Below are 15,106 nucleotides of genomic sequence, written 5' to 3'. Positions count from 1 at the left end.
GTACTGTGTGAAGCACTGCGTGAAGCACCGTGTGAAGCACCGCACGAAGCACCGTGTAAAGCACTGCGTGAAACACCGAGTGAAGCACCGCGTGAAGCACCCTGTGAAGCACCCCGTGAAGCACAGTGTGAAGCACCGAGTGAAGCACCCCGTGAAGCACTGTGTGAAGCACCCTGTGAAGCACCGTGTGAAGCACTGTGTGAAGCACCACATAAAGCACTTCGTGAAGCACTGTGGTAGCAGAAATGCTTTGACATGAGCTCTCTTCTCCTGGCACCTTACTTATCCTCAGTCCAAAGGAATCAAAATGGATGGTCTTAGGAGCGGCTCTGGAGGAGTGGGATTCGATCTAATGAAGTGGTTATCTGAGCTCCTGCTTCAGCTGTCTCTGTGTTTTCAGATGCGTTTGCTTTTTCTGGAAATGGGCTTATACAGCGGGGCTGTCATCCCTCTGTCTATTAGTATTAGTAGTATTGTAGTTTTGCATTCAGAAGAATGGGAAGATTGGCTAACATCTTCAGCATGAGAGAAGGAGGAAGCAGACAGTCTCCAAAACAAGCAGAGAGATGGGACAACACTGTCAGAAGTCTTTGTGTCCATGCTTTCAGAAATGGACTAAAGGCATACAAGAAACCAGAGGTATTTGTTCTCGGTAGGAACAGAGTAAAATGTGCTTTTCTGCCCCATTCTATCCTCTCAGTTCTGTCAGTGAGATGATTAAGCCAGAGCACGCTGTAGGGAGCTATAGAAATCAGCCTTACTGCTTCTACAAGTCATTCCCTCTGTTTGGGCCATTGTTAATTCTAGTGGCCATTTTCGTCATAAGTGAACATGGAAGGCAGCAGTTTCACTGTTTTGAGTTTGTAGGCCTCATTGGAGCAAGCTGTGGACAGTGATCTTGCTGCAGACCCACATAGTTTTGGAGGTAAGAGCATAGTGAGCTCTGTAGCCTTCCCTCTGTATAACTCACACTTGATGCCTTCTATGTCAAGGAACACACAAAACAGGTAGAACATACCCATACATCCCTGGCCACGGGAGTCTTTTTGCACACAGAAGAGCCAGAGGAAAGCAAACTAAGGCAGACATAAAAACTTCCTGAGGTTCAAATGCCCTCTACAGCTATGCAGAAGCAAAGACAAACAAGGCTTTCTGGCTCATAAAAACAACCTCTGACTCGTCCCTGCCAGGTGCCAAGTTACACATGCATGAGGAATGAGGATATAGATTAGAAAAAGACGTCAGCCTCTGTGCCTGTTATAAGAGACAGACTTTATGCTTGCTCTAGGAAGATCGCCGAACAAGCAAAAACAAACACCTACAAAAGCGAGACATGTAGGGAAGGTAGACCCAGAGTCACTACTATACATTATATAAAAAGCACAATATTCAACCAAAGAGCACTGACATTTACAGAATCAAATTGTGGTCCGTGTGCAGGAAAAGAAAAGACTTCATATGTAGGAGCTAGCTCAGAACACAGCAAAACTTTTCTTTCAGAATGCTCAGGGATGGTGCTGCAACCATGCCAAGAAGCAAAGGAAAGGTGTAATGAATTCAGAATGTCAGTCAAAGAGGATTAGAAAATAACCAACAGAAAGTGCAGATTGAAATGTATAATGGAAATGAGATTTTTTTTTAGAGGTACTCAACAATTTTAGATGGCAGTGAAAGTGCCATTTAAAAGTCACCATTTAAAACAGAGGGAAAAAATTAATTGAAAAAAATCTAATGTAAATGAGGAAAATACCTAATAAAAAAATTAATTAAAAAAAAATCTAGAGCCAGTCCCACAACACCCAGAGGAAGCTCTACTCCCAGGCACTCTAACACGCCCAGGACCACAGGATAACAGGATCCCAGGACTTTGGTCACACCAGGATCTCAGGATCCCATAGACAGCTTGATTTTGACACAACCAGGATCACAGGAAGGACAACCTCCAGTCAGACATAGCCAGGGCAGACAGCACTAGAGATAACCAGATGGTGGGGGGCAAGTATAGGAACATAAGCAACAGAAACCAAGGTTACTTGGCATCATAAGAACCCAATTCTTCCACCATAGCAAGTCTTGGATACACCATCACACCAGAAAAGCAAGATTCAGATCTAAAATCACTTCCCATAATGATGGTAGAGGAGTTAAGAATGATATAAATAACTCCCTTAAAGAAATACAGGAGAGGGCTGGTGAGATGGCTCAGCAGTTAAGAGAACTGACTGCTCTTCTGGAGGTCCTGAGTTCAAATCCCAGCAACCACATGGTGGCTCACAACCACCTGTAATGAGATCTGAAGACAGCTACAGTGTGCTTACATATAATAAATAAATAAAATCTTAAAAAAAAAGATATGCAGGAGAACACAGGTAAACAGCTAGAAGCCCTTAAAGAAGAAACATAAAAATCCCTTAAAGAATTACAAGAAAACACAATCAACAGGAGAAGGAAATGAACAAAACCATTCAAGACCTAAAACTAGAAATAGAAACCATAAAGAAATCACAGAGGGAGACAGCCCTGGAGTTAGAAAACCTAGTAAAGAGATCAGGAGTCATAGATGCAAGCATCACCAGCAGAATACAAGAGATATAAGTGAGAATCTCAGGTGCAGAAGATACCATAGAAAACATGGACACAAAAGTCAAAGAAAATGTAAAAGGTAAAAAGCTCCTAACCCAAAACATCCAGGAAATCCAGGACACAATGAGAAGACCAAACCTAAGGATAATAGGTATAGAAGAGAGTGAAGATTCCCAACTTAAAGGGCTAGTAAATATCTTCAACAAAATTTTAGAAGAAAACTTCCCTAACCTAAAGAAAGAGATGCCCATGAACATACAAGAAGCCTACAGAACTCCAAATAGACTGGACCAGAAAAGAAATTCCTTCTGTCACATAATAATCAAAACACCAAATGCACTAAACAAAGAAAGAATATTAAAAGCAGTAAGGGAAAAAGGTCAAGTTACATATAAAGGCAGACCTATCAGAATTACACCAGACTTCTCACCAGAGACTGTGAAAGCTAGAAGACACTGGGCGTATGTCATACAGACCCTAAGAGAACACAAGTGCCAGCCCAGGCTACTATACCCAGCAAAACTCTCAATTACCATAGATAGAGAGACCAAGATATTCCATGACAAAAGCAAATTTACACAATATCTTTTTGTAAATTCAGCCCTACAAAGGATAGTAGATGGAATACACACAAGGAGGGAAACTATACCCTAGAAAAAGCAAGAAAGTAATCTTTTAGCAAACCCACACAAACATAATTCTACCTCTAACAGTAAAAATAACGGGAAATAACAATCACTTTTCCTTAATTTCTCTAAATATGAAAATTAATATTACCAACATATCCTAATCAATTGAAATTAAAAAATATGAAGAATTAGAAATTTGTTGGCTGTCATCCAGTGGTCTCTCTAATTTGGTAATTGGAGAAATATGTCCAATATTGTACAATTCATATAAACTTTCTGCTTGTTTGTACATGACAGGGTCTTGCTGTGTGCCACATAATGGTCTTGAAATCATGCTTCTCCTATCTCAGTCTCTCTATTAGTAGGATTGTTTCTTTGATGTTTTTATACTATGCTATAGTTTTCAGAACAGCTTACATACTTCAAAATTATTTATACAGTCAAAAGAAACATAGACAATTAATTTGGGAGGTGGCTTGTAAGAGAACAACAAAGAGTGAAATTGAAGTTTTGCTTGATATTTATAATTATTGTATGAATTTTGAAGAAGAGGATCTTATAAGTTACTCTTTTTTTGAGATTTATGCTTTTCAAAATCATCATAGCCAATGAACCAGAATCTTACCTTATCTAATGTCTGTGCCATCTTCCAAGCAGAACCATTGCATATTGAAACAGTTGATAAATGACTTCATGGATAGACCATCTTAATACACACACCATTTCTTAAATGAATGTAACCTGTTCCTAGTGGGATGAGAATGATGACAATCACTCATGTCAAATAGCTTTGACCATAGCAGGAAATCTGTGTCCAAAAAATTGTGCCTACAATTCATTCATTGGTGCAGCAAAACTGTCAACTCTTAGCTTAGCTGCTATGGAGGTAAAATCCTTTGGTGATGTGAGGGACATTGAAGCAGAGCCTTATTACAGTGAACTCTAGTGTCTAAAAATTGTTTTTATTTTGGGTTTGTACCACAGTAAGAGCCAAGATTTTAATGCTCTACTAAAAACAAAACAAAACAAACAAAAAAGACTGTACTTTGTATATTTCAATTAAGTTATGTTCCTGTGTTCTCATCAAAAGCAAAAACTGCCAACATGTTGAGTATTGAGGAGTTTCACAGTAGGTTCTCCACAATATAATTTTTTTAGGGAGAAATAATCATGAAAATCCACCAGCACGATTTGTTCTATTTTTAGAAACTTAGAACACTGAATTTCAACATATATACCAGACAGATTAATATTAGCTTTGATTGAGAGAGTCTTAAAAGTTGTCAAAGACTCACACTAGGCACCATGGAAAGTGGTTTTGGTTTGGTTTGATTTTTTTGCCTATCTTGTGCTATGTTTTATACAAGTAAATGTGAATTTAATGAGGTTAGTGGTATAGGAAATTCAGTTGTTGTAATGAATAAAAATTAATTATTCTTAATGATATAAAGCAAAAAAAAAAAAAAGTGACCAGAACCCCAGAGACCTGGGAGACATTATGCATATCAATATGTATATATAAACAGTCTTGGAAGAAGAGGAGCCAGGAATAGAAAAATATTTGAATAAATGATGGATAAAACTCCCAAATTTTATGAAAGACATAATATTCAGTAAGCCTTAAGAACAAACAAAACCAGAACCTTACCTGAACAAATTATAATCAAACTGTTAAAAGGCAAAGAGAAAATATTAGAAGCATCAAGATAAAAAGGGTTTAGCACACATAGAGGAAAATCAATGAAATTCATGAAAAATAGCAAACCTCAAAACAGAGCAAAAACCTGGAGGCTAGAGGCAGCAAGAGGAGGCTATGTTCCACATACTATAGGGAAAAAATATGATAACCAGAGACTTAGTATCGACATAATTGTCCTTCAAATATGACAGACAATTCCAAATAAATAAAGACTGAGAGATGTGTTGCTAGTGGCAGTATCAATAATTATATTAAGCGTGAATGGACTAAATAATCCTCTTAAACATTTTGATGGTTTGTATATGCTTGGCTCAGGGAGTGGCACTATTAGGAGGCTTTGTTGGAGTAGGTGTGTTTCTGTGGGTGTGGTCTTTAAGACCCTTATCCTAGCTCCATGGAAGCCTGCCTTCTCCTAGCAGCTTTCAGAACAAGAGTTAAAACTCTCAGCTCTTCCTGCACCATGCCTGCCTGGATGCTTCCTGGCCATGCTCCTGCCTTGATGATAATGAACCTGTAAGCCAGCCCCAGTTAAATGTTGTCCTTATAAGAATTGCCTTGATCATGGTGTCTGTTCACAGCAGTAAAACCCTAACTAAGGGTAGTGAAATGGCTCAGAGCTTGGGAGCACCAACTGCACTTACTGAGGACCCAGGGTCTATTTCTAGCACTCAAGTGGTGGCTCACAATCACCTGTAACTGCAGTTTTAAGAAATCTGATACCCTCTTCTGGCCTTTATGGACACTAGGCATGAATATGGTGCTTATACATACTTTCCAGCAAAACACTCAAATGCATAAAATAAAAATAAATGAGCCTTTTAAAAAATGCTTCATTCAAAAGACAGAGGTTGTTAGATTATATTTTTAAAATCCAAAACCCACCTACATACTGTCTAGAAGAGGTACACCTTGAATCAAATACACAAATATATGCTGATTTTGAGGGTTTGGTAGAGCCGGTATCCTCATAAACTTCTGGTAGACACTTACACAGGCACTTTAAAAACCAGCTTGGGACTTCCTAAAAGGCAAAACTGAGGATTATGCAGCACTTCTAAGAAAGGCTCACACCCTACAAAAACCCTGCACATGGATGTTCACAGCATTAATAATAAAGCCAAAACATGCAACTAGGCAAATAGTGTAAATGTGAACTTCTTAGTGGATGGCTAAACAAAATATCATTCGTGTGTGTGTGTGTGTGTGTGTGTGTGTGTGTGTTAGTGCTGTTAAACCAACAACAAGGTCATGAATTCTATGATATAAATGAATCTTCGAAGCATTCTGCTAAGTGAAAAAATCTAGTCACAAAATAATGCCTACATTATTCCATTTGTATGAAATATTCAGAAAAGATAAATTTATACAGATAGAATATGGAATTGATGGCTTTTCATGAAGCAGAAGTTGATTGCATAGAGGTATAAAGAAGTTGTGGTTTGGAGTGATGGAAATGACCTAAAACTAGAGGGTTTTAGGTAGTGATGGTTGCATAGTCACTTAATAACTTACTACATTTGATAGTAAAAAGCATCATATTAAGCTTGGTGGTACTGTGTAGCCTGTAGTTTTTACTATGCCGCTTTAAGCTCCAGGCAGACCATGCTACCATCCACCACCCTGGTTACTTTGGATCCATGGATGAAACACACACACACACACACACACACACACACACACACGAACGCACACGAACGCACACAAGCTCATTTTAACCTGCCTTACAGCTCAGCAGCTGGGCTCTTCTATACCTCTCATTACTTCTTGCTTAACACTCTAAATCTGCCCTCAATTTAGTTGTATTTCTAATCTCCTACCTGCTACCCCAGGCCCAGTTGGAGAAACAGCCAGTGGCCACTCCACCCACAATCTCATATGGCTGCTGGCTCTCTCTCCATCCAGCAATTAGCTGCTGGTATCTTTAGTGATAAATCAAGAACCAATTGGAGAAATGGCTCAGCAGTTAAGAACACTGACTGTTCTTCCAGAGGTCCTGAGTTCAATCCCCAGCAACTACATGGTGGTTCACAACCATCTATAATGAGATCTGATGCCCTCTTCTGGTGTGTCTGAAGACGACATTGTACTCATAAAACAAATAAATAAATCATTTTTTAAAAAAGAGAGACTCTAGTCAGTCATGGTGTGGCTCACACCTTTAATCCCTGCCCTCAGAAGACAGAAGCAGGAAGCTCTGTGAGTCTGAGACCAGCCTGCTCTAGATGGCCAGTTCCAAGCCATCTAGGGCTACAAATGGAGATCCAGTCTCAAAATAACTGAGCTGCCTTGTCTCACCGACTGAGAGCACAGCAGTCTCTGAGAAGGCAGATCACTCCAGACACTGAGGCCACCAGCATGCTGCCCTTGGATGTCCCCACCTGCACAAGAGTAGGGAATACACTATGTTGTCTATAAGCTACTGGTCTCTGGTGTTAGTCAGAGCATCCATGATGGGCAAGATTGCATTGGTTCCTTCTCTTGTCGCTGTAATACCTAACAAAGCACCAGGAGGAAGGGTTTATTTTGGCCATGGTGATGGGGAAGGCATGGCAGCAAGTGGCTCCATGGCAGCAGGAGTATGCACTGTGCTGATAGTACTAAAGAAATCTCATATTTCCATGGAACTGGAAGTGTTACAGGAAGTGGGGCTAGGCTTGCACAGGTGACCAACTTTCTCTATAAAGGCCTCACCTCTTAAAGGTTCTACTGAAAGACCCTCGAAGGGAGACCCTCACTCAAGTCTCAGGAAGGCGCGCACCCAGTGAGACGCTAAGGCCGAACTTGCTGTAACCACCCAAGGCTTTAATGGCACACAAGCAATGAAGGAGCGCTCAAACCAGCATGCTGGGGTCGAAACTCATACACCGCACAGGGGTAGAGAAGTTCGACCCCGGCCTAAACTTTTCACAGGTTTATAAAGGCAAAAACCACAAACCAAAAGGGAGGAGTAGAAAGAATTGGCACAGTTACACATGATTGGCTCATTTAAATGTCAGCGGGGTGATTACAAGCTAACAGGGTAGTACGTGCCAGCTAGGGCGTAGGGAGGCATAAGGGCCTGGGACTTATCGAGGTTCACAGGACATCTGGTTAATGTATGATTTATGGTGGGCTGAGGGAGGCACCAGTTCTTGCATTCCTTTTTTATCTTTTATGGCCAGACATTCCTTGCTACAGGGTGGGTCTTGCTGTGCCTGGACTTGCCTGGGCCTGTTTATTAAAGACTAAATAGCAAATTTTACTCTTCACTACAACACCCCAAAACAGTGCCACCATAAATACAGGAGCCTATGGGGGACATTTCACATCCAAACCATGGCTTCACCTTGGAAACCCGCTGGTCTCTCCTCTGTAAAGCACAGTTTGACTCCTCTGGCAGTAGTCCTCATGCCCTCCTGACGGCCTTTACTAATGAGGTAGCCCTGAACAGTGAACTGCTGGGAACTATGTTGGTAATGATCATGCCTACTCAATAAAACATTTGCCAGGTTTATAAGAACGTACTGGAGTGTATCACTCCACAGTGGGACTTTCCTCTGTCCCTGTCACCAGGTGTCACCCTCTTTGGAAGAAGCTCTTGGTGTCAGTGTTACAGGTGGTTTACTGGGACTTTTGTCCTCAACTCAGATTGTCAGAATTTACTCTTACAAAAGGTGGTTCCTTCACATTGCTCTTAGGATAGGATGCTGTTTACATGGAAGAAATATTGTAAAATTAGAAGGTACTACAATACAAGCTCCTGCTGGTTCAGAGCAGGATTAAATGAGCTGATGTATGTGGAGATGTCTGGGGTGTGCTTTGCAAACAGCATTGTGTAGAATAATGGAGACCTAAATAAAGACTTAGTTCTCACCTAATCGTAAGTCTGCCATCATAGGTGCATGGAATTCATTTTCTTTTCTGTAAATAAGCAAGGTACTAATTTCTGCCTGACAGAGGGCATTGAATGCTGTCTGACATCTCTGGACTGGTGAACGCCAGCCCTTGGGAGGTCCTTGGCTCTGTCAAACACTAGCTCACTTCTCTCACAAAGTTAACCAGTGATTTCCTGGCTCCAAATTTACCATTGTGCTCACTGATTTGAGGATCGCTGCTCTGAGTGCAGCATCGACAAGAACCAGGCTTCTCGAATGCTATTTAATCTGAGATTGCCCAACAAAAGAAGCTATTGATGCACCATTCACAGTGACTTAAACTTACATAAAGAATCATTGATCCAAAACAGTCACTGTGTGTGTGAAAATGTATGTTTGCTGGTTTCCATGGATACCACCCAGCTGGCTTCTCTGTGATCACTCACTAGTCGGAATTATACACTGGCATTGCCTGGGAGCCTTCAGCACTGTCTCCATAACAACATCTCCTTGTGGAGTAGCATGACCGACACCCTGATCTGTGTTTTCCACATAGGAGTTTCTATTCAGAGCTGGACAAATGCTGCTGGTAAACTGGCTGATTTGTTCTTAGGAAAGCTTTGATGTGCATAGGATGCTTTCTGTGTTCTGACTTCCAATCTCAGGTTTTTACAAGTGAAGGCCACAGCACAATTCCTTTCTCTCTTTTCCATGTGGCATGCTGACATGTCTCCCTGACCTGCTGCCAAGATAAAGAAGGAGTCTTCACTATGTCAGTGGACTAGATAAAGTTAGTTTCTTCAAAAGGTACTTTTCTCTGTGTATGAGTGTTTCCCTGTGTGTATGTACATGCATCACATGTATGCCTGGTACTTGCTGAAGCCAGAGGAGGATCCTGTGAAACTGGAGTTACAGATGGTTGTAAGCCTCTATGTGGGTGCTAGCAATCAAACCTGGGCCTTCTGTAAGAACAAGTGTCCATAACTACTGATCCATCTCTACAGCCCCCAAACTAAAAACAAAAACAAAAAAACAAAAAATGTAAGACACAAGACAACCAACGTTGACCTCTAGACTCCATACACGTGAACACATATGTACGTGACACCTGCACATATATGTACATACACACAGAGACAGATACATACATATCTACCACACAAAAAGGCTGGGTTGTTTTAATAGGGGAATCATACACATTTTCTGACATTAAAATAATAGGGATTTTTGCTTTTTATTTTACGCATTTATATGTGTACATGGATGTGGGTATGTATATGCATGTTTGTGGATACGCATGCCTGTGCGTGTTGGTGGGGAGGACAGAAGTGGATGATGGGTGTTTTTCTGTCCATTTCTTTTGAGTTAAGGTGTTTTGTTGAACCTAGAGCTTACTCTTTTGATCAGTGGTCTGACTGACAATCCTTGAATCTACACATAAGCACTTGGGTTACAGTGTGCCCTCGTATAGCCGTCGTTTCTGTGGATGCTGGAGATGTGAACTCATGTCCTCATGCTTACAAAGAAGGCTTTACCCACCGAGCTGTCTCCATAGCCCCTAGTCTTTTAATTTCCACCGGATGTCTTGACATGTTTATAGGAAGGTCCTAAGGCTTAACATTGACTGTTACCTTGAATGTTCAAGGAGGTGACAAGCAAGGATGTCTTTCAAGTTCTGAATCAGAGTTCTTAGGTTTGGTTTTGACATGTGTGTCTGCACACAAGGGCAGACCAAGGAAGAAATCCCAGAAGTCCAGATTTGATGATGTGCTCCTCCTGTCTGCAGAACAAAGAGCATTTTCTTCACCTGCTGTGCATTCTGTTATCACCTTTATTTCTTGTTACTGCTGCTGTTATTACTCAGTGTCCTGCTCAGTGTCTTTCCTCACCTCCCATGTCATCACAGGGGAGCTGGCTTCTCCCCTGTGCCCATGTGTTTATGCCTCCTCATCCTCCTTCCCCACACACCTCAAAGCTCATTTGACCATGGACCCTCTCAAATATTCTTTCTCTTCTTTTGATTTTTTACTCAGCATCTTTGTGTGTTCTGGAAATGGTCTGATGAAAATATGTCATGAAATAAAATAAAACTCTGTTGTAATGTAACTTTTATGTTGAAAGAGTGTACTGAAAAAAAATCTAATTATGGCTGTCTCTTAATTAAATCATTTTTCTTGTTCACCAGCTAAGCTTCTGGGGTGATGAGAACAATTTTTCATGGAAAATGTAAACCCAAAGGCAGCAGCATAATTTCCTTTACCGTCTCTGACCAGGCTATAATCCAGCATGTCAGTGCCTTTCCATGACATCAGCACTGAGGTGGTGGGGACATGGAGCAGCATGTGAGGGGTGACTCTTAGTGCCAGCAGAGAAGCCAGTTACCCAAGAATCATTTGTTTATGAACAAGATTTTCCCAAGGATCCCTGGGAGGGAAATACTGTTCAGGATTTGAGGAAAAATAGCCAGATTTCTGTTTCCTGTTGTCATATTAATTCAGAGAAGAGGGCATCTTGCTGTTCTGGATAAGGCAATGTTTTGTATTGTCTCTCTCTGTGCGTTAGGTTTCCCCCTCCTCCTCTGTGCATTATGGTCTCCCCCCCCCCCACGACCTGGTTTTAGTGCCACCCATGATCACAGGGTTCTGTGTTGCAAAACCATGGTGGCACTTCTGGGTTTCACGCCTTTTGGCTGAAGGAATTTGCAGATTTACTGCGGGAGGCAATGTCTAAATGTCTAGACTGAGGGCTTCCTGGGGGCGCCTCATATCCTAGATAAGTTAAAAAAACTAAAGTAGAGTGTGAAACACAAAGGTCAGTTATTTCTCATTTGGGGTGTGGGTGGGGTGAGTGCGATGGTGTGAGCACCAGATAAACAAGTTTCCAGGGAGCCCCACTGAAAGAAGCTGACTAAGCACTCCCAAAACCCTGCTGATATGGGGTCAGAGCCATTGTGTAAGCCAGTCCTTTACACAACTTCCTTGCCTTCCCCTCCCCAAAGAAGCAAAATTATGTGACATTTTCTCCACTCCATGTTAGATTTCTTTCTCAGCACTTGAAATTTTCCATCTGGGAGATTTTTGCTCCTACCTGTGTTCCACTCTTGGATACAGACAGGGATGCCAGGAGACTCTCTCCCACATCAATAACTGATATGTTTATAAAAAGATAAAGACAGAAAGAATATGTTCTATGGGGGTGTGGGGAAAGGGGGTGCCTTGGCATGGGCCTGCCCCCTGAGGGACCAGCCAGGTGATGGTATAGTATAGAGTTTATTCAGGTCATGGGAAGGGGAGTTAAAAGGATAGTAGAGGCAGAGAAAGGCAGAGACGGGGAGGGGGGAAGGGAAGGGAAGGGAAGGGAAGGGAAGGGAAGGGAAGGGAAGGGAAGGGAAGGGAAGGGAAGGGAAGGGAAGGGAAGGGAAGGGAAGGGAAGGAAAAAGTAAAATAGAGGCTGGCCATGGCCATGAGCACGTGGAGAGAAGGGGAAGGGAAGGCAATGGGGAAGGGGAGAGGAAGAGCAGGAGAGAAGCAAGAGAGCAAGAGAGGGAGGAGGGGGCAAGCAGCCCCTTTTATACTGGGCCAGGTCTATCTGGCTGTTGCCAGGTAACTGTGGGGTAGAGTTTAGACAGAATGCTAACAATAACCTTTTTAAATTTTATATATTATAATTATTTATCCACATGACTCTCTTATAAAAGTCAGAGGAAAGCCTACCAGAGTCATTTTTCTGCTTTCCCCATATTGGTCCTAGGGATTGAACTCAGGTCCTCTGGTGGTTGACAGTGTCTTTCCCCTCTGAGGCATCTCCCTGGCTGGCCCTCCACAGAAATCTTACTGCATCCATTTCTGCCTTGCTCATCCAGACTGCCAAGCATTTGCTGCCGTGTGGTTGCATTGTTGTGAGAACTGCACTTTCTTCTCCATAGCTTTAAAGTGTCAGGACTGGAGAGGGAAAAGTGTTGGCAATAATTCAGTCTCATCTCTCACAGGTGTCCTCTGTTGGCTTTCTATGCTTTGTTCTTCTGAGATAGCTAGTGCACTCTAGAAGGTAGTGCTGTGTGGTCTTTCCAGAAGCTTCTATGAAGTTATAGTCACATGTGGTCTATTGCCCTTTCCCGTTCCCTTGAGTTGCTGGGCTGGTGAATCTTCTCCCTGACAGTTGAGTGGCCCACAGCATGTTGAACTGCTCAGAATGAAGAGGTCGGCTCACCCTTAGAAAATTCCACTGAACCCCTCCCCTCCTGGAAGTGAAAGGTCATAAAGAACATAGGCACCCCTCCCCTCTGGAAGGGAGGGGCTGATTACATCCATCAGACCACACGGAGGAGGGACTGACCACCAGAGCTCATAGACACATTCTGAGACCATTGACCACCCACCTCATCCCTATAGACCAATCAGTTTAAACGTCACACTGTTCCGCCAATCATATTGTGCCTAATGGCGGTGGCCCTGAGAACTGTATAAAATGCTTGGCAGTCTAGATGAGCAAGGCAGATATGGATGCAGTAAGATTTCTGTAGAGGGCCATCCAGGGAGATGCCTCAGAGGGGAAAGACACTGTTAATCACCAGAGGACCTGAGTTCAATCCCTGGGACCAATATGGGGAAAGCAGAAAAACGACTCTGGTGGGCTTTCCTCTGACTTTTATAAGAGAGTCATGCAGATAAATAATTATAATATAAAATATTGCTTACTGGATGGACTGCTCAGAGTCGCTGTCTCCCTATGTGCAGGGTGACCCCAGCATGCTGGATTAAATAAAATTCCTCTTGCTTTTGCATCAATTCCAGATCCATGTGGTTCACGCAGGGGGTCCCCAGTAAGCTAAGGCCTGACAGAGTCTTACAAGAGCAGCCTCCTTCTGTTTAGTCCTTTTTGAAGGAATTGTGCCACTTGGTTCAGGGGTTTCAAATGCTCAAGCCAGGCCCAGTTCTGCTCTCTCTACCTGCTGCTTGTGGATCCAGATGTAAAACTCTCTACTGTATCTTCCTATAAGCTGCCATGCTTCCCTTCATGATGATGATGAACCTATAAACCAGCCCCAATTAAATACTTTCCTTTTTTAAAATTTTTTTTTTTTTTTGGTTTTTTTGGTTTTTTTTGAGACAGGGTTTCTCTGTGTAGCCCTGGCTTGTCCTGGAACTCACTTTGTAGACCAGGCTGGCCTCGAACTCAGAAATCCGCCTGCCTCTGCCTCCCAAGTGCTGGGATTAAAGGCGTGCGCCACCACGCCCGGCCTTTTTTTAAAATTTTAATTAGGTATTTTCTTCATTTACATTTCCAATGCTATCCCCAAAGTCCCCTATACCCTCCCCCCCCCCCCCCGACCCACTCCCCTACCCACCCACTCCCACTTTTTGGCCCTGGCATTCTCCTGTACTGAGGCATATAAAGTTTGCAAGACCAATGGGCCTCTCTTCCCAATGATGGCCGACTAGGCCATCTTCTGATACATATGCAGCTAGAGACACGAACTCTGGGGGGTACTGGTTAGTTCATATGTGAGAGTTGCCATGGACATGTGTATTTTCACTAAGACACCACTGGTGCTCAGTATGTAGCTGAGGCTGACCTGGAACTTGTCCAGTCTTGATTCTTAGGAGAGTTGCCTTTGTCCTCAAGTTTTATTTCTCAAGTAGCTTGGTGAGAAGATGTTCTGTCAGCAAGTTCTTTCAGCAGATGTGTAGAGTGGTGTTTTAGTCAAGTGTTCTATGCTGGGAAGAGACCCAATGACCATGGCAAGTTTAATAAAAGAAAGCATCTAATTGGGGGGGGGTGTTGCTTACAGTGTAAGAGTCTTAGCCCATTATCATCATGGTAGGGAGCATGGTAGCACTTAGCAAACATGGTGCTGGAGGAATAGCTGAGAGTTCCATGTCTAGATCTGCAGGTGTTAGGCAGAGAGAAACACTGCGTCTGCCTTGTGCTTTTGAAACCTCAAAGCTCACTGGAAGTGACACACTTCCTCCAACAAGGTCACAGCTCCCAATCCTTCTGAAGTAGTGCCACTTCCTGATGAATAAGCATTCAAATATCTGAGCCTAAGGGAACCATTCTTATTCAAACCACCACATGTGGTCTCTCACATTCCAGGTTAGGGTGTGGACACAGAGTGGCTGGAGGACAGATTTTAGAAGCCGTAAAGACCTGTGTTAACAAACTTCAGCAACAGAAGAATACCTCACTTCTGACTGTTTCAGGTTTCTTACCTGCAAATGTAAAAATAATTGTATGTACTTCAGGGAATTTTTAAAAAAGACTTATTTACATATTTTACATATGTAAGTACACCATTGCTCTCTCTAGACACACTAGCAGAAGGGCATCAGATGGCTGTG

General features: G+C 42.4%; 1 protein-coding gene across 8 annotated transcripts in view; it reads left to right on the top strand.

The window, feature by feature from the left end:
• The window catches only part of Slc35d4 (solute carrier family 35 member D4), a 139,853-nt gene that overhangs the window by 82,732 nt on the left and 42,015 nt on the right, over positions 1-15,106 (top strand). The window contains exon 14 of one of the 8 annotated variants that reach the window (XM_029472110.2): positions 9,431-10,370. The exons of the other annotated variants lie outside the window; for them this stretch is intronic. Within the exon in view, the coding sequence (XP_029327970.1) occupies positions 9,431-9,490 (60 nt within the window). The 3' untranslated portion in view covers positions 9,491-10,370. Of the gene's footprint in view, positions 1-9,430; positions 10,371-15,106 lie in introns of those variants that run through there. 8 annotated transcript variants of the gene reach the window in all.

The sequence above is a fragment of the Mus caroli genome, unplaced genomic scaffold, assembly GCF_978045245.1.
Source record: "Mus caroli unplaced genomic scaffold, Mus_caroli_1 scaffold_19, whole genome shotgun sequence".
Classification (NCBI taxonomy): Eukaryota; Metazoa; Chordata; class Mammalia; order Rodentia; family Muridae; genus Mus; species Mus caroli.
Note: the sequence above shows the minus strand (reverse complement) of the source record. Positions and strands in the feature narration are given on the sequence as shown.